Raw genomic sequence first — 18,305 nt, forward strand, 5'->3', positions numbered from 1 at the left:
ACATTAGAACCCGCCCAATAACAGCACATTACAGATTCCTTATTCAGTTCTTTATTGAATAGTTTCATGGTTTATGCATCGGCGATGGTAACCTCCACCTCAACACCGGGTTCGATGCTGATGGAGGTGATCTGCTTGACGATTTCAGATGGACTGTGCAGATCAATCAGGCGCTTGTGGATCCTCATCTGGAAGCGATCCCAGGTTTTGGATCCTTCACCACAGGGAGTTTTTCTGGTGGTGATACGCAGAGTCTGGAGAGGGCAGGAAAACAAAACAGCTTTAGCATGACCCCCCAAAAAAGACTCTTGATGCCAGTCAATTCAACTTTCAACTTTAGAAATAAACCAAGGGTTTGCAGAAGTGCGCAGATACTTTTCTTTTACTACATCTTTTGCACCAGACAACTTCTTGATTGGTGGTATTCTAGCATCTGTCTTAGCTAGGTCTTATTTGTTTGTAAATAGCAACAAAAAGGTTAGCAAAGCAAATGGGGTGTGGGGAACATGCAAAATAATTAGGTGAAACTTCTCTGGGAAGCATGGCAGACAGATTGTTCATTCAGTGTTAGACATTTTGAGTGTATCCATGCTAGTTTTGACTATTGTATTTGAATGAATGCACAACTATCACTTTGTTTTGCATACAAGGGGGGAATGAAAAACATCTAAAAGTCCAATGCCACTTTACCCTTTAGCTCAATATGCATAGAGTGCATGTATGTCTGTGTGCTCAGAAACCAACATGAGGCAGATGACAGTAAATCCATCCTATACATAGATGCAATGAAACCAAAATGCACATGTACAGTACCTTGGTTGGCATGCGGACTGGTCCCTTCACCTTCAGGTTCTTCTCCTTAGCCCCACGGATCAAGTCTGCGCAGACTGATTATAAAAAGACAACTTTAAAAACACGAACAACAGGCAATCAATTCATGATACTTTTAGAGTCATGGCTCAGAATAGCGTATATCCAGTCTTCACTGTTATCAGATGGAATTTTATCCTCATAGCTCAGGTCTGTTTAATTCCCAACAGGATCTATTGAACTTAGTTACCTTTCTCCAGAGATTTGACGTTGCGGCTGGTGAGGGTGATGCGGATGCGGTGGATGGCGACCTCCGTCTCAACAGGTGCCTTGCCAGTATCTTTGAAAGCCTGCATTTGTGAAAGCAGGAGTTAAATACTTAACCAGACATTGAAGAAATACATGCATTTACAGGATTTTAAACAACACTGATGGGCCCAGCAGAGTTATTGGCTTGAGTAATTTCTTCTGCATTACATAGTGACAGCACTGTCTCTACATTACCCGCATCAGCCTGTGGTTATATTAAGCTATTCATTTTGTCATTTAATATCCTTAATTTAGAGCAGAGGTGCCTGCTCCTGGGGGGCCGCTGTCCTGCATGTTTTAAGTTTCTCCCTGCTCCAACACACCTGATTCTAATGATGTGCTCGTTATCAAGCAGCTGAAGCTTGTCACAGGTTTGATCCTCGTTAGACTCAGGTGTGTCAGAGCAGAAGGACACCGAAAACACGCAGGGCAGTGGCACTCCAGGACCGGAACTGGGCACCCCTAATTTAGAGGTAAACCCTGAAAGACTACTGAAATTGTGGTAATGTCTAATGTGCGTTTAGGTTAAAAAAAAAATCGTTATAATAGTTTCAAATTATTGTCCCTTCAAGGCGCTTGATATTTACATTGAGCACCTGAACGCAGCACCAGCTAACTAGCACATGGAGGACCTAATATTGAAATTAACCGCTTCAAAGGGGAACCGTACTTTGGTATGTTATGCTAGGCATACATTCTCACGTAAATTTCTCCACTTAGCATATATGTCTACTTTAACAAGTTAAGTATTGCGCCAGCTTATGGTGAGCAACTGTCTATTGTCCTGCTCGTTTAAGATATGGTTTAATAGTTTGCCGTCAAAACTCAGTTATCTAACAATTTATCGAGATAAACCTATAGGCCATTTAATAATCTGCCTTTGCTTTACAGTTAGCATTAACTGACTTTGCTTAACAATCATCTTGCTCTCTTGGTAGGTTAAAAGCTTTAACTACAAGCAAATGGTGCATTTTAAGTAAGCCGAATAATAAAACTTCTCTTAAGATTCGGGAATTTGAAGTATCATTTGCCAAACACGTTTATAACTTTGTCAAAATGCAGGTTATTGTTTAATAGTCCAGCTTGTGAATGAGTTATGGCGGGACATCTACTTCAAGCGGCACTATAGTAGCTTTTGAAGCTAACGCTAGCTAACAGTCTCCGTAGAATATCGACGTTAAACACACGGAATTGTAAAATCACTACAAATAAGCCTCGCAAAGAAGAGTTATAGTTATATCAACACAGCACATACCATTTTGACTATTCCTGACCGACTTATTCGGGAGAAATTCAAGCGAACAGCGGTGAGCCAGGGACAGGAGCCACCAACGTGGTTAGCTGTTCAGGAAAAGAGCGAGCAGAGGCCCGGGTCCTCTTTATGTACTGTTCATCCGGGTTACTCTTCTTCTTCTATGGTGTTTCACACGAATGCTCAACAGCGACATCGTGTGGCTTAATACAACTAATTAAATAAAAAATAAAATTCTAAAATAAAATAAATAAAAAGACGACATCGCATAAAAACAAGTCTTAAAATAAAAGTTATTTAAAAGAAGTTATATATGTATATCTGTATTTCAGCTGGTTTAAGTTGTAGTTTCTCACAGTGAAAACTTATTGTCATGGCAACTGCGACTATACACTACATCTGACAAAAAAAGAAGATATGTTTAAAACGACAGCAGCACTAGTGACAGACCGTGCTGGTCAACAATGTTTAATAACTGTACAATCACTCGTTTTTATTATTCTATCTCATGTGTAAATGAAGGGGGACAAAACATGCCCAAACGTTGTATTCCTTTTATAAGTGTATATTATGAATATTACTATGAAATGTCGGAACAAATAAAGATGGTGTTCATTTTTTTTCAGCAACTTTATTATTGATTTACAAAATACACTGCATCAAACATATGATGAGCATCACATTAATAACAATTGGATAACAAATAGATGTAACACCAAAATAAATACATACATAAATAGAGATACAAATAATAAATATATAGATATTAAAGTGGGAGCACAGATTAATAGTTTTTATAGCTTTCGTGTTATTAGCAGAGGATACTGACTTGAAATACACCTCCAGTTCTTTCATGAAAACACAAAAATGGGTTTTTCTTTGGCAAATTTACACGTGTGAAAGTAAAATAAAGATGTTGTTTATGTGTTACATTTTGAGATTGAAGATGTTTAATTTTGTAAAGTTTTGTGATAATACAAAAATGTCATGCAAGTTTGTTTGAAGAGTACCAAATCTTTTTTGCAGTTGTTACATTTCTCACTTTTCAAAGCTACCGGGTGGGAAAATGTAAAATATTTAAGCTTTCACCTCCTCCAAAAGCTCACCCCAAGGAAAAATTCACATGGGCCCCCTCCAACCAGTGTTCATCATCACTATTATGTTATGAATAGTCTGACACCAACAAAGAAATGTGAAATGTAAGCATTCTGTTATTTCAAAAGTGCACATTCTAGTTATTTTTTATTTTTTATGTATGAAAATATAAATATACACATTAAAAAAACTACAATTCAAACATATCAAAATTAGGAACAATAAAAAAACGACAAAACAGAACAATAAAAACTTAAAAATATAAATAACTTTAGATAACAAATGACCTTCATAAAAAATAATTTAAATTATTTAAATAATTTTTTGCTCAACTAAAATGACCAAATAATTATGCTTTTGTTTTGAAAGATGAAAGCGGAAGTCAAGTGCTATGTTGTGGTCAAGTTCCCAAACAAGTAACGGAACCGGTGTCGGTCGCCAGAAAGTTGTTTATTTCGAAACTAGTTAAGATATCACAATAGTGTTGTATTGTTTTGTTAAAAAACAACATTCCTGGCTGTAGTGTTTGAGAAGAAGAAGATAATTATTGGCGTGCAGACGAAACTTTATTTCGCTGCGTCATGATTTCCAATCACGGGCCAACGCCAACTGACAGAGGAACAGTTCTGGACAACTAACTGGACCTGAATGGAGACGGAGTAACACTTTTTATGAGATGAATTTCGGCGTCCCCGCCAATTCGCTGCTGCTTTTCCGTGCCTGCGACGAGGGGGACTATGAAACCGCCCGGGGGATCCTGGAGCCCGGAGCCCCGAAAGAGTCCGGGCGGCAGAGCAGGCTGCGGTCTGAAGCGGGGTCTGAGTGTAACACCGCGGACATGTTGTCTCTGGTACCGGTGGACTGTACGGACGAGGAGGGGAACACCGCCCTACAGTTTGCCTCGGCCAGCGGTCATGAGAACCTGGTCCGGTTTTTGTTACGGAAAGGGGCCTCGGTGGATACCCGCAGCAACTACGGCTGGACCCCGCTGATGCAGGCTGCTAGGTGGGGCTGCGGGCTGGAGCTCACCGCGCTGTTCCTCTGCATGAAGAGATGTCACACCATAAGAAATCTGCACATTTAAACTGTCATTTCATGCCGGTGACTGTGAACTACTTTACAATACAGTGTAGAAATAGTCAGGAGACCCTCCTCAGTTCGTCAAAGTTAAAAAATGGTTGCTGCCTTTTTTGTGGGGGATGTATTTATGGGGATGTGCGTGTAAAAGTGTGCAATAGTCTTCCCTGTGAAAGGACATTTGTTAAGCTATTGTCATGGTTCTTGCATGGAGTTTGGTGGAGCAACATGTATGTGTTGATATTACCCTGAAATCAGTTTGATGGGTTTTAACAAAGGGTTTATATGAATGTTGATTTAATCAAAACATTGTATCTGTCCATGTCATGAAACTTTGACAAATCATTCAGTTCAACTTTAAGGTTTTCATGCCTTTGTCCTAATAGTGAGCATAATTTATACGTCCATCATAGTGTACAATTAAGTGCACAAGCAGGACATGCCATAGAGTACTGACTCTCAAACTGTGGTACTTCTACCTCTGGTGGTACTTGAAGGAATCTCCAAAATAAAAAAAAGCAAAATATTCATTACTGAATTAATTTAAACCTAAGAAAATACTTAAACTTTTAGATAAGTTTTAGCATTTCCTGTCATATTTCTGTTTCTGGAAAGTTTCCAGCAACTTACCAAAGATGTTCCCCTTTGAAACCCCAGCTGTGACAGGTTACCTACAGCGTCTCACCCACATTGTAAGAATCCAAGGTAACTTGAATGTAGGAAATCAATGACACCTCTTGGTATGTTCGATCAAATAGTTCAGTCGTGTAATTAGAGCCGGATTATGAGATAAACTGTGATTGCAGGATAGTGTGCACAGGTAAAATGATTGGTTTGAAAACCCTGACATGTCAGTTCTGATGCTACCCCTTCCTACAGCGTGGCTCTGGCTGAAGAACGTTAACAATAAATAATCTTCTGATTAGGAATAAACCTTCCTGTCCGTAGCTGAATAGTGTCGGCCTACACTGCTGTATTTTAACATTGGTCCTAGTGGTGGTACTTGAGAGAGAGTGAGCCATGGACAAAGTTTGAGAACAACTGCCATACTGTAAAGAATCAGGGATTTGGCCCTTAATGACAATCACTGACTTGATCTTTTGAATTGGGATTTATCAAATTGTATCTAAAATATCCCATACTTCTCACACAAAAAAAAATCTACAAACATTAAGTGTAATGCAGAAATGACATGTTTTTGCTTCCAACATGAGTCACACCGCAAGGGTCTGCCTTTCAACACCTGCCTGGGTAGAAATCAAACAGATGCTGTAGCATATGTTGGTGTTGCTAAGCATGTGACGGGGGATAGATACTATGTCCCACTCTCTCCATCTCATTCTTTGTCTCTTAATTCTCCCCCCAGGTTTGGTCACCTGACTGTTGCCCACATCCTCTTGGAGAACGGGGCTGAGATTAATGGACGGAACAGGCTGGGTGCGAGTGTTCTGACTATGGCGGCCCGTGGGGGACACACTCATGTAGTGAAGCTACTTCTGGAGAGTGGGGCCTACGTGGATGACTTTGATCATCTGGCTGTTGCTGCAGAAGCAGTCTCAAATGGCAACAACAACAACAGGTTTGGGCTGTTTTCCAGACTCAGTTCAGAGTTACAGATTACCTTTGAATAACATCTTTAATCTTTGACTGTTCTTAATCTGCTTTTTCCACAGTGCGGCTGGTTTTGGAGGTGGTGAAGCCTGTCCAGGAGGAGGAGGCGGCAGAGAGTTCATGGACATCATTGCCCTGATGGTGGCATCTCAGCATGGCTTTGAGGCCACGGTGCGCCTTCTGCTAGAATGGGGCTCTGATGTCAACTTTTCCCAGAAGACCACTGGCTGGGGACCACTGATGGTGGCCACTCTTAGTGGGAAGGTAGGTGTGATGGATGGATTGATGAGACGGGCAGTACTGTGGGTGTCATTTGGATATAGCATTTCATAAAAGTTATTTAAAAGTTGCAGTACAAATGCAGATTGAGCTTTAACTGGTAGACAAATAGAGTTCTTCTTTGCTTTGAGTTAGTGGAGTAGCTGATTAATAAAGTTGTTGTTTTTTTAAAGGTGGCTGTGACTCAGCAGCTGGTGGAGCGTGGAGCTGACCCAGACAGGGTCAACGTCCTGACCAAGACAGCCTTTGAACTGGCCATGCAGCTGAAACAAAGAGACATCAAGGCATATCTGGACTCCATCACCACTGTCCGGCCTCAGACGGGTAAGGCGTGGGGATGATAAAGTTAGATTAGATAGACAATTAATCCCATTTTAAGATAATTGTGTTCATAAGGCCAATCAAGAAAAAACGTCTGCAGACACTTCTTTGTCAGTGTGTCTGGTGTAAAACAGAGTTAGCGCTCCTCCTTGTGTCAGTTTCACCATTCTTCTGGACATCAGCATCACGGTAGGAAGCCCTCAACCAGCTAAACTAGCTAACAGGGCTCGAAAAACTATTGCATGGGTGTACCAGCCCCCACTCCTGCTCCTGACAAGTAAAACATCCATCAGGTTTGTCATTTGGGATGGTTACAGGACGGTAAAACACAATGTTTTAAAAAAGATTTTTCGTTGTCACACACTTTGTGATTACTTGATTGATACTAACAATCTAGAATTTTACCATAGTTTATCATTCAACAGGTTTTTATGTGCTTTAAAAGATGTGTGTGTGTGTGTGTGTGTGTGTGTGTGTGTGTGTGTGTGTGTGTGTGTGTGTGTGTGTGTGTGTGTGTGTGTGTGTGTGTGTGTGTGTGTGTGTGTGTGTGTGTGTGTGTGTGTGTGTGTGTGTGTGTGTGTGTGTGTGTGTGTGTGTGTGTGTGTGTGTGTGTGTGTGTGTGTGTGTGTGTGTGTGTGTGTGTGTGTGTGCTTAACATTGATGTGAGAGTGAAACCAACCAGTGGTAGTTCTCAGCCTCTTTGATGTTTCAGAGTTCTCTTGTTGCTCAAATAAATGCGGCTCATACGTGAATGTTTAGTCAGTGATGTGTCATATAGCCGTTGGCTGAGCTTAAATTTAAGTAAAACACAATTTTGTGGTTTTATAAAAAATCTTTCTGCCATTTAAAAGATCTCTAGGTTCTTTTCTCTGTGTCATATTTCATTTACATAATCCCTGACACAGATGATGCTGAGCTATGTGGAGTCTGGCCAAGTAGAGTTGTTGTTTCAGAGTTAATCAGAACTTTCTTCTGTTCTCAGCCGTGCTCTTTTCTCCACAGACGACGAGCGAAGAAGACCGGATGTGTTCAGTGCTCTCAAGCTGGGTGAGTTAAAATGAATACACAAATACAGTATGTAACAAAGCTACAAGTCAGTTGGGTTTTTGTTGTCAGATTACCACAATCAATGAATACATTTACATATGTATAAATCCAAATATGTTTGTTTCTGATTACTCAGGAAATTCCCAGCTAGTCAAGGAGATCTTGGAGGATGATCCCACTCAGGTGAATGCATCCAATCAGGAGGGAGCGTCCCCTCTCATGATAGCAGCAGTGAGCGGTCAGCTAGAAGTGGTGCAGCTGATGGTGGAGAAGAATGCAGACATAGACAAGCAAGATGGTGTTCATGGGTGGACCGCTCTAATGCAGGCCACCTATCATGGGTAAGACAAACAGGCTGGTTTATTATTATTACACTATGTATCAGGGACGTTAGAAAATATCGATACACCTGAGTATGGTTATATTATGTGTTATGATGCTGTATCCATCTTCAAAAACACTGATTTTGAGTAAATAGTTCACATGTAGAGATTTGTGGCAGTTGTTACTTTTGTGTTGTTTAAACCACTGACCACTAGATGGCAGTGTTGTAATGTATCTTCAGCCATTTGACTCTTCCACTACAATGTAACAACCTACAGTATGTATGTGCAGCTGTGTAATCCCATTATACCACCTTTCTTATATTCAGTATATTAAATCGCAACCCCTGTATAACTTTATGTACCGTTATTGACAGACTCTTGCCAATACACGGCACTCCTCTTTATGCTAACTATATCAACAATCCTTTCCCTCTTTCCTTTTGTTTTCCCTGTCTCCCTGCTCCCTCCAGTAATAAAGACATTGTCAAGTACCTGTTGAGCCAAGGGGCTGATGTCAACCTTCGAGCTAAGAACGGATACTCAGCCTTTGATTTGGTTATGCTGCTGAATGACCCAGGTATCTTTTACTATTACTTTGTTTTGTGTGATGTGCTCAGACTTAACAAACAATTCCTTCCTCGTAAACTGTAATAAAAATCAGAACTATTGTAATTGGGTATTCACCATTTTATAGCGCCCTCCTGAAAAGAAACAACTGATATTTGTCTTTTATATGTACTTATCATGTTAACGCCCGAGCCACAACCTACTCTGTGTTTGCTTATGATAATGGCCACAAATAACAGACTGTTTAACACTTTCTATAAAGAACACATCTATAGTGCATAATGAGGACATTCATAGTGTATTATTATGCTACCATGGCTTTTTAATGCATTATATCAACAATCACAACACATTATAGAGGTGAAGTATAAGCTGAAGTGCCTCATGGATGCTCTTGACTAGTTACACTAGTTATAAACTAGAAGTTGACTGATTTGGCTTATAATACATTATGACCACCTCAACAGTCATATTGTAGAATGATACATATGCTAACGCAATTCATTCTTCAAAGATTTTTTAATGAAGTTATGACTAACTAGCCGTTTATGTCTTCATAACAGATGGACAGTGGCACTTGACACAGTCCATGTTAGGTAGTTTCCATGATGTTAGTTAATCCTTATTTATTTTCTCTCGTCTGCTCTGGATTTTCTCAGACACTGAGTTGGTGCGTCTGTTAGCATCAGTGTGTATGCAAGTAGACAAGGACAAGTCGAAACACCGCGGCAGAGCCTTAATGACTCGCTCCAAAAGCCGCCAGTCCCTCAACAACGTCCCTGTGCCACCAGACGACAAGGGAGGCCTTAAGGTAAAGGAGAAGTCCTGTTACTTTAACCGTCTGTTAAACACTATATTAATCCATGATGTAGGTGTGAATACAAATCCATACCATGTAGCACTGATCCATTATTGATATATTATTTAATTTAAACATCACATTGGCTCTATGATGTAATAATAATGACTGAATGATATCCTCAAAGCAATTTCAGTCAAAAAACAACTGGACTGGTTGTTTGTCTAGGAAGACGTTTCACCTCTCATCCAAGAGGCTTCATCAGTTCATGTACGCATCTGACCAGGCTGGGACTGGTCCTCTGGACCTCTGGTCCTCTGGACCAGTCCCAGCCTGGTCAGATGCGTACATGAACTGATGAAGCCTCTTGGATGAGAGGTGAAACGTCTTCCTAGACAAACAACCAGTCCAGTTGTTTTTTGACTGAAATTGCTTTGAGGATAACGATGACCTGGACGAATGAGAACATTCACAGGCTGACTGAATGATATGAAAGTAAGGCACCAATATAATTCAACACATGATGTGAACATGTTTGACTCCACCCCCCTTCCAGTCCTGGTGGAGCCGGATGTCCAATCGGTTCCGGCGGCTTAAGTTGACTCACACTCTGAGGCACGGCCTTTCATCCAACCGCCTGGCTCCATTTCCAGACGACGCTGAAAGTTCATTGGACGCCACAATGAAGGCAAATAGGAAGCCTGCTGCCATGTCAAATGGGGTGCTGGCACCGACTCCTGCTCTGGGGGGCAATGACAACAACACTGCCTGGGCAGTCAAGAGCAAAGATACTGGTGAGACACGGTGATAACATTAACTCATCAGGGCATAATTACTGTAGTCTGTAACACACCAAATGTTTAGTTGAAGGGGAGCTGATTTAACACTTTGAAGTCTAAAAAATGAGATCTATGAAAAAGGGTTGGATAAAGCCATTTGAGGGAGCTGCTGCTTTTGATTATTGTCAGTATTGTTCAGACACTGCAGGGGAGTGGGACTGACTAAGTATATGTGCATGAAATCAGAAAGACGTCATACATGTGATGGAGGGAATGTGTAAATGTGACTAATTCCCTTTTTCAGGTCTTTGCAGGACATCCTCAGAAAAGGAGGACTTCCTTATAACCACAATGGTAGGAATGTTTGATTTAATATAAATTAAAGCCCCACTGGAAGAAAAAAACACTTATAACAACTAACATCTGGCCTTTTGTCTTTAGTTGGAAAGCTTCTGCAGTAGTTACAGATTTTTATGGGCTCCAGCAGTGATGGAAACATGACACTGGGTTTAATATCTATTTTTTTTCCTTCAAAATGCTACAGCACACGTCGTAGCTCTTTGTCATCTCAGTCACAAATTCCATCCATCTTCGCCCGAGTACCTGAACAAATTAAAGACATAATAAAGAAGTAACCATCATAACATTTTCATTAGCCTCCATGCAGCTTTCTACTGTTAACAAACCCTGTTTTCCAGCACGTTTGTGATGTTGAACATGACACAAAAACAAAAACAGAAAAGCCTACTCCCCTACTGTTAACCGTAAAGAAGTTTATCACATTTTTTCAGAGGGTTTTCTTGTGTTTAAAAAAGCTCATTTTGGTGGAAAAAGGGTATATGTGTGTTGTGATTACAATGAATTTCCTAATAGGATCTCAGAGAGTTGGCATGCTTTGGCTGAAACAGCATGTTGCAAATTGATTCTTTTGCTCTGGCTTTTATGTTTTTTATTTGTGTCCTGTGTTGTGTAATAATATTTAGTTTTTTAAGGTTTGTGATTTGCAAATTCTATTTTTTTAGTCGCAGCTGTATAAATATGTTTTGTTGTTAATTTTCATATTATAATTAGTAGTGTTGTATTATGCTATGTTTTCCATCTCCTCTAGCTCAGAAGTGGTGCGCCCTTGACCCGGTTGCCTAATGACAAGCTAAAAGCGGTGATCCCTCCCTTCCTGCCTCCGTCCAACTTTGAACCGTGGAACTCAGACCGTTCGCGTCTCCTCGGGGAGGGAAAGAGCGAAGCGCCACGTCTGCCCATGCCACCCCAGAGGAAGCTGAACAGCAGTGGAAACTCAGATATTGTGAGAGTTGTGGTGCTGGTAAAACCTGCCTGATGCTTGTCGTCAGTCGTATCTTTATATATATTTTTTCTTCTCCTTATCTGTCCTTGATGTGCCAGACGTCTATCAGTCGTGTGGTTAGTAGGTCCATTAAGTTTCCCAGCATCCCCAAGGGGCCTTCCTCCTCCTCTCCTTCAAACTCTGGTCACTACCACTCCCCCCACTCCTCAGGAGGCTCCAATGGAGTGGCAGGGATCAACCGAGACTCTCACAACCGTTCAGGTTAACACTCACACTGACAAAAATATGCACATACCATGACACAATTGGAACATTTGCAAGCACATTACATACTCTTTCCTCTCACTTCCACCAGGAGGCAGTGCAGACAGTGTTCTCTCCCAGATAGCAGCCCAAAGGAAGCGAGCAGCAGGCCTGATAGATGTGAAGGCCCAACCTCCAGAGAAACAGCACAGCCAAACACAGAGCCAACCCTCACTGCCACCCTCAGCCTCGGGCCTGCCCCTGCCTGATATCAGCCTTCCTGACATCCACTCCCACCCCAGCATGCTGGCTTCAGACATCCACTCGAGAAGGGTCTGTGTTTTGTTTTCCTTTCTGTCATCACTGTGTAAAACAGCCAGAGTGAAGACAGTGCCTCTTATATTGTTAGGGAATTGTCCACCTTTATTCCTTTGTAGAAGATGGAGTTGAAGAGAAGACCTCAGTCAGGGAATTCCTCCACATCTAAGAGCACATCGCCCACTCTGACTCCGTCTCCTTCCCCAACGCCCAAGCCTCCCACTGGGCCAGGAGAATCTGTGTCCTCAGCCTCTTCACACCCTCGCTCCAAGAGCAGCGGCGGCTCCAGCAGTGGAACCATAACTGATGAAGGTGATTCCATGTTGATTTCACAAGAAATCATTGTTCTGTATGCCACAATTTCATTGCCTGTGCATAAGCAATTGGACCAAATCTGTAAATAATTTGAAAGCAGGAAACAATATTCATAGATGTGTGCTGTCATTGATAGTAATTATTATTACTATAATGATTGGTGTTGACAATTGATTATTGATAACTTGAAATGAACCATGAGCCTTAACAGAAAATAATCAACACACATGAAATCACACAAACTAAATTTACTTGTAAAAACTATGAGTGGCAGGTTTTCATTACTTTTCCTGTGAGCATACTGTATGTTGTTCTTTTCTTATTTTCAGATGAGCTGTCTGGTATATTAAAGAAACTGTCCCTTGAGAAATACCAGCCGATATTTGAGGAACAAGAGGTACTCTATCTTTTATGTCAAAAAGGAATTACAAAATATTTTCCTCTGTTTTTATATAAAATAAAATATGTTAATATATACAGCTCAAAACTAGATCATCACTAAAAAGAGTCCTGGAAGAGTCCTGGAAATTGATCTTGGGAAAAGAGTGGGAACCCTGTACAGTGTATTTTTCTTCTTCTAGGTGGACATGGAGGCCTTCCTGACTCTATCAGATGGAGACCTGAGGGAGCTGGGCATTAAAACGGACGGACCCAGACAGCAGATCTTGGCTGCCATATCAGAGCTCAATGCTGGAAAGGTGCATGTTGTTCAACATATATTATGCATCTCTAAGGAAGCTTTACTTCCCGTGGTTTGTTTCAAGAGATCTCTCCGGGATTAGAGTACATTTTTTTCCACTCTACAGTTTTCCACACGTTATATCATGATAAACTGCAGAGATAGGTAGAATTACTTTGAACAAGGATGGGAATGTAAGGAACAACTTACAGTGGATACCAGAGGGACATGATATGTGGAAGTATAGCAAGAGCATCATCTTTTCCTGAGAATGTTAAGGGTTCATAACAACTGTTGTTGGCTATCATCAGGGCAGAGAAAGGCAGATCCTTCAAGAGACCATCCATAACTTCCAGTCTTCCTTTGGTAGCAGTGCTAGTAACCCGAGGCAACCAGGTGAACCACGCTGTGAGTGTCAAAACACTGAACTATGAACTCCGGTGGAGAAATTAAGAGTGTGCAAAGACAACATCGTTATCTGTCTCTGACTCTGTTTTTCTCTCTCCCCCTTTCTTTATCAGCACCAACAGGTTGGATGAGACACCAAGTTCGTTCTTCCAACAAAAGGTAACGCAGGAGCCCTGATGTCTACCAGGAAGTACACCAAAGGTACTTAGGATAAGAGTAAAATGCTGGTGACCTCTAGTCAAAGTGCAAGTAATATGGAGTCTTTTGGACGTCAGTGTCCCAGACCACTTGCGGTGTTAGTGCAAGAGGATGCTACAGCAAAACGACCAAACAGACCCTGATAACCCGCCCTCAGGACCAAGCTGCATTAAAGTATTCCTCTTATGGATCCTCAAGCAGGGGGGGGTGACAGGGCTGGGCTGAGTCTAGTGCCCTGCTGCTATCTGACAAAGCACATGAAGTTGTGGCAAATTATATTTTTATTGCCATAGTGATACCGTTGCCACATCCACCGCTAATGCAGCGCATGGGTTACACAGAGAGTTTAGAGAGCTGAGAGTTCTGAAAGACGAGAAGATCAAATTCACAGCTGAGGGAGAGGCAGCGTGAGCCAAGAGGGAGATTGTTATTTTATCTGAGCAAATGTGAGAGATGCAGCATATTTATCGTAAAAAAAAAAGGCAAGGTAAGTCAGGAGAAAAGAACATAGAGAGTATTACAATGAAATACAATAAAAGCCAGTGATACTGTGATTGAGACTTTAAAGCAGATGTAATGGCTAAAAGGATTTGCTTATGACGTGAGAAAGGGACATTAACTGAGCTATTCTGTAGTCTTCCAGTCTCTTGGACTGCTTTTACTAGTGTGTTTGTCTTTTGTTTATGGGCCACTATGTAAACACATGATTTTAGTCAAGACTGCGCCGTCATGAATAAATAAACATTATGATGATGCCATAACTATGTTTTTTACCAGTGTTTGAGATCTTACTGCACTTGAGATGAGAAGACATGGGCAAAAACATTTTGGGAGCATTTTATGAGCCGTTTAAATTTAGCTTAAAAGAGGAGCATTGAGCAATAGTTTCCACTGAGCATGTTTTTTGTTTATGCATCGGGCTCCATCGTTAAAGTCGGTCAGATGGAGCGAGCGCTATATCACTCTTAAATATTAGGTACTTATAATCCATGTCTTAAATCCAAAGGGTGGGCTGTGGCACTGTTCAGATGGGTCAGTTACATATGAAAAGACACTGATATCATATCCTGTTTAATCATGCAATTTGTGTGTGTGTGTGCGTGTGTGTGTGTGTCTGGGAAAGGTGAATAAATATACGGTATGCTTTCCAAAAAGTAACCTTGATGATGAATTGAATCACTGAAAAGAAATAAAATCTGTGTCCAAATAAATGCTGTAAAACAAAATAAACACGGTGTAAACTGTATTCAGGGGAGCTCGGGGTTTAATAGTTGGAAACCAGGTTTCTAGTTCAGCTTTGTTTGTGTAAAACTTCTTTTTAACACCAAATCCAATCTGATGTGAAGCCATCTTCCTTCCACAAGATAGCAGTGACCTTCTGTTAATGCAATAAATGATGTGTAACTGGCATTTGCCAACTTGGTGACTCTTTTCTACTCATGCTCCTGTAACACTACGTTTTAGCATTTACCGTTATACCATTATTTCCACATGTAGGCTTGCTTTAAACACCCCACGGGTGTAGCTAGTTATGTCATAAGTAGCTGCCAAGGAAGTGTAAAGGCCTTGTCTAGGAACTCAGAGGAGGTTGTTTTTAATTGAAGACATACTTAAAGGTCCCATATTGGGAAAAAAAGAGTTACATTTCCATGTCTTTTTGATTAGTTGTAGGTGGGGGCACACAGAATTGCACACAGCCCGTATTCAGAAACTCCCTTTCAAGCGAGCCGTCAGGACCTCTTTAACGTTGTGATATATAAGTAGAAAGTGTCGCTACAGTGCTGTTACAGTCATACCCCAGCTGCAATGACGGTGTACATATGGTGGAAATGAAGATGAGTCTGATAATGGCGCCGAATATTTTATTACTTGAGTCCTGAAAGGTCGTGGGAATATTCCAAGCAAACTACTTTCTCAGCTTCCCATTTACCTCCTGAAAAAAATGGGGAACTGGTCATTTTTTCGGAAAGCGTATCCAGCATCGGGCCTGATACTATTATTAAAACAGCACAATCTGATGTGAACAATTAGGAATACTGAAACATTGGAATATTCACACTTTGCAAAGTCTTCCAGTGGGCCAGGTCGCACCCATTGGCATGCAGGTACCAGTCCTAGGGCTGTGTGTTTGATACCCCTTAAAAAGGTGCTTCAGACAGACAGTAAGAAAAATAACAAACATATTCAAGTAGAACCCTTTAAAACAAGTATTTACATGTAAATGAGCAAAATATCAGACATTTGAGAAAGAAAGAAGCTAGTCTGCTTAGAATAATAATTTATGACTTATGTGGTTCTGGTATTACTTAAATTGTTCCTCCTTTATTAAAAAAATCCAGATCCATCCATCCATCATCTTCAACTGCTTGTCCTTAATGGGGTCTTGGGGGGCTGGAGCCGATCCCAGCTGACATTGGGCGTGAGGCGGGGTACACCGTCGACAGGACGCCAGTCTATCACAGGACACATAGAGACAAACAGAGACAGACAGCCATTCACACCTACAGGCAATTTTTAGTCATCAATGAACCGAACACCTGCATGTCTTTGGACTGTGGGAGGAAACCGGAGAACCCGGAGAAAACCCACGCAAACACGGGGAGAAAATGCAAACTCCTCACAGAAGGCCCCAGCCCAGTTTCGAACCTGGAACCCTCTGGCTGTGAGGTGATGGTGCGAACCACCACATCACTGGGCCGAAAATCCAGTTGCATAAATTTGATCTGGGTGTATCTGCCTTGTAAACCTTGTTTTTCATACTGGTCCATGATTGACTTCCAAACTTTATGATGTCACAAAAACACGCTGGTATGACCATTTGCTGAGATTTACACACACTTGTGCACAAAAGCTTTTGCTTCTCCCGTTTTCTCTTTCGGACATGTGAATTGTATGATTTAAACCAAGATAATGTGTGATGATGACTGATCTAACTGACATGCCCAAAATAAACAAACAATAAATAAAATAAAATAAATAAACAATGAGGCTCAAACATCCAAGTTGATATGTGTGAGTGGATGGGGTCAGCTTTAAAGAGATACATGTTGAGCAGGCCCATCTGCACCATTGTTCTTGCTGGCTGCAGTGTTTTTGTTTTTCGAAGCTCCTGTCACCATGTGAGCCGGATCAGCTGAGAAATGTGTCGGTTTATAATGAGGAGTACTTCAAACAACTTTCACCGATCATTCAGAAACACAGATCGTCCCCAAACATGACCAAATAGCAACACACTGGCGTTGTTGAAATCATTATTGACGACCTGGATATAGACTGGCCCGACAGGCAGGCGACAGGGTTCCTGTAGAGTTTAATGAAAAGCATCACTCAGTGTAGGAAAGCTTTCCCTCTCCAGGGCTGTGGCAGATTGAGTGTTCAGATGTACAGTCACATGTGAGCTGTAAGAAACTGTAGGAGAGAAAAATACATTTGGAATATATTAACGTCGCTGTGGCATGCGGGCAGCAAATGGAGTGACTCATTCAATTTCCTCCCAGTTGATTTCATTCACATACGGTTTTGATTGGATTGAATAACATTTAATAATATTGTTTGTAGCTGTCAGTACAGTAGTTATGCAGTAGTAAAGAACAACCAACATAGATCACACATGCATCAAAGAGGTCGCAAAATCAGTGATGTAGGTACTGACTCAGAAAGACAATTTCTTTAAGAAATAAATAAACATGTTTGTTAAAACAGGTATTTGTAACTGGTGTTTTGTAACTACCAGTGCTAGCGGTAAGATCCCAACAGCCTCAGCCAAGATGTCTGCCTCATCGGTTGAAAGTGGTCTCCTGTCTGTGGTAAAACGGGCTGACTGAAGGAACCTGAGTCTGAGTTAAAGCAGAGGCTAAGATCCCCAGATGAGATAAAGTCTCTCGAAGTGCCAGTTTTCCGATTTTAATTCCCTGTGCTTTCCTATAGCAGTACATAGTGAACTTCCCAACAGACACCTAACACAAAGCTAAACCTACATATATACTAAGGAGTATTTAAGATAATAATCAGAAGGAAATGTATCATAATGTAAGGAACATGTCATCAAATTCACAAATGCAAATGTGCTGCAAATCTCTTATACATTAAGTTGCTTGACAATCTAAGTCAATATAAAGCTATTTCATCTGTTTTTAAAAGTATTGGAACAAGTGACATCCTAGTACAAGGGAGAACACGGTAAATCATTTCACTACGGTTGAGTTCAAGAAATTGACTCCCATGATTGATGATTGAGGTCCCATATTATGCTAATTTTCAGGGTCACACTTGTATTTTGGATTACTTCTACTAGAACATGTTTACATGCTTTAATGTTCAAAAACACATGGTTTTTCCCATACTGTCTGTCTGAATGTACCTGTATTCACCCTCTGTCTGAAATGCTCGGTTTAAGCGCCTGTCTCTTTAAGACCCCCTCCTGAAAAGCTTCATTCTGTGGTCTTCAGCATCTGAACTCTTGGCATCTCTGCACTATCTTTGTAGACTGAATATCCTCACTGCCATCTGCCGGCGATTTGAATTTGCCCTGCACATGGGTCTGGAAAATTCTTCTCGTCTCCTCCGATT

The 18,305-nt window shown here is 41.1% G+C and overlaps 2 protein-coding genes across 2 annotated transcripts; one reads left to right on the forward strand and one right to left on the reverse strand.

Moving 5' to 3' along the window:
- Window positions 1–35: 35 nt before the first annotated feature.
- Window positions 36–2,501, reverse strand: rps20 (ribosomal protein S20). The gene is made up of 4 exons (XM_083936308.1): window positions 2,375–2,501; window positions 1,061–1,160; window positions 814–887; window positions 36–254 (listed from the first exon to the last, which is right to left on the reverse strand). Exons 1-4 carry the CDS (start codon window positions 2,375–2,377, stop codon window positions 72–74), a joined length of 360 nt encoding a protein of 119 aa, XP_083792434.1. The 5' UTR covers window positions 2,378–2,501; the 3' UTR covers window positions 36–71.
- A 1,408-nt stretch (window positions 2,502–3,909) lies between these two features.
- anks6 (ankyrin repeat and sterile alpha motif domain containing 6) lies at window positions 3,910–14,854 on the forward strand. The gene is made up of 18 exons (XM_083936547.1): window positions 3,910–4,471; window positions 5,910–6,122; window positions 6,217–6,418; window positions 6,607–6,757; window positions 7,757–7,801; window positions 7,938–8,142; window positions 8,598–8,704; window positions 9,354–9,505; window positions 10,050–10,287; window positions 10,577–10,626; window positions 11,381–11,575; window positions 11,674–11,836; window positions 11,931–12,151; window positions 12,256–12,448; window positions 12,781–12,848; window positions 13,033–13,149; window positions 13,442–13,538; window positions 13,652–14,854. The coding sequence occupies exons 1-18, from the start codon at window positions 4,143–4,145 to the stop codon at window positions 13,699–13,701; spliced, it is 2,796 nt and encodes a 931-aa protein (XP_083792673.1). The 5' UTR covers window positions 3,910–4,142; the 3' UTR covers window positions 13,702–14,854.
- The last annotated feature ends 3,451 nt before the right edge of the window (window positions 14,855–18,305 follow it).

Source organism: Echiichthys vipera (assembly GCF_963691815.1).
Source record: "Echiichthys vipera genome assembly, chromosome: 21".
NCBI lineage: Eukaryota > Metazoa > Chordata > Actinopteri > Perciformes > Trachinidae > Echiichthys > Echiichthys vipera.

Coding starts and splice junctions, on each gene's coding strand:
- anks6 (XM_083936547.1), top strand. CDS start 4,143: ATGAATTTCGGCGTCCCCGCCAATTCGCTGCTGCTTTTCCGTGCCTGC. Junction 13,150..13,441: donor CAGAGCTCAATGCTGGAAAG/GTGCATGTTGTT, acceptor GGCTATCATCAG/GGCAGAGAAAGGCAGATCCT. Junction 13,539..13,651: donor GCAACCAGGTGAACCACGCT/GTGAGTGTCAAA, acceptor TTTCTTTATCAG/CACCAACAGGTTGGATGAGA.
- rps20 (XM_083936308.1), bottom strand. Junction 888..1,060: donor CGTCAAATCTCTGGAGAAAG/GTAACTAAGTTC, acceptor TTTTATAATCAG/TCTGCGCAGACTTGATCCGT. Junction 255..813: donor CAGTCCGCATGCCAACCAAG/GTACTGTACATG, acceptor TGCCCTCTCCAG/ACTCTGCGTATCACCACCAG.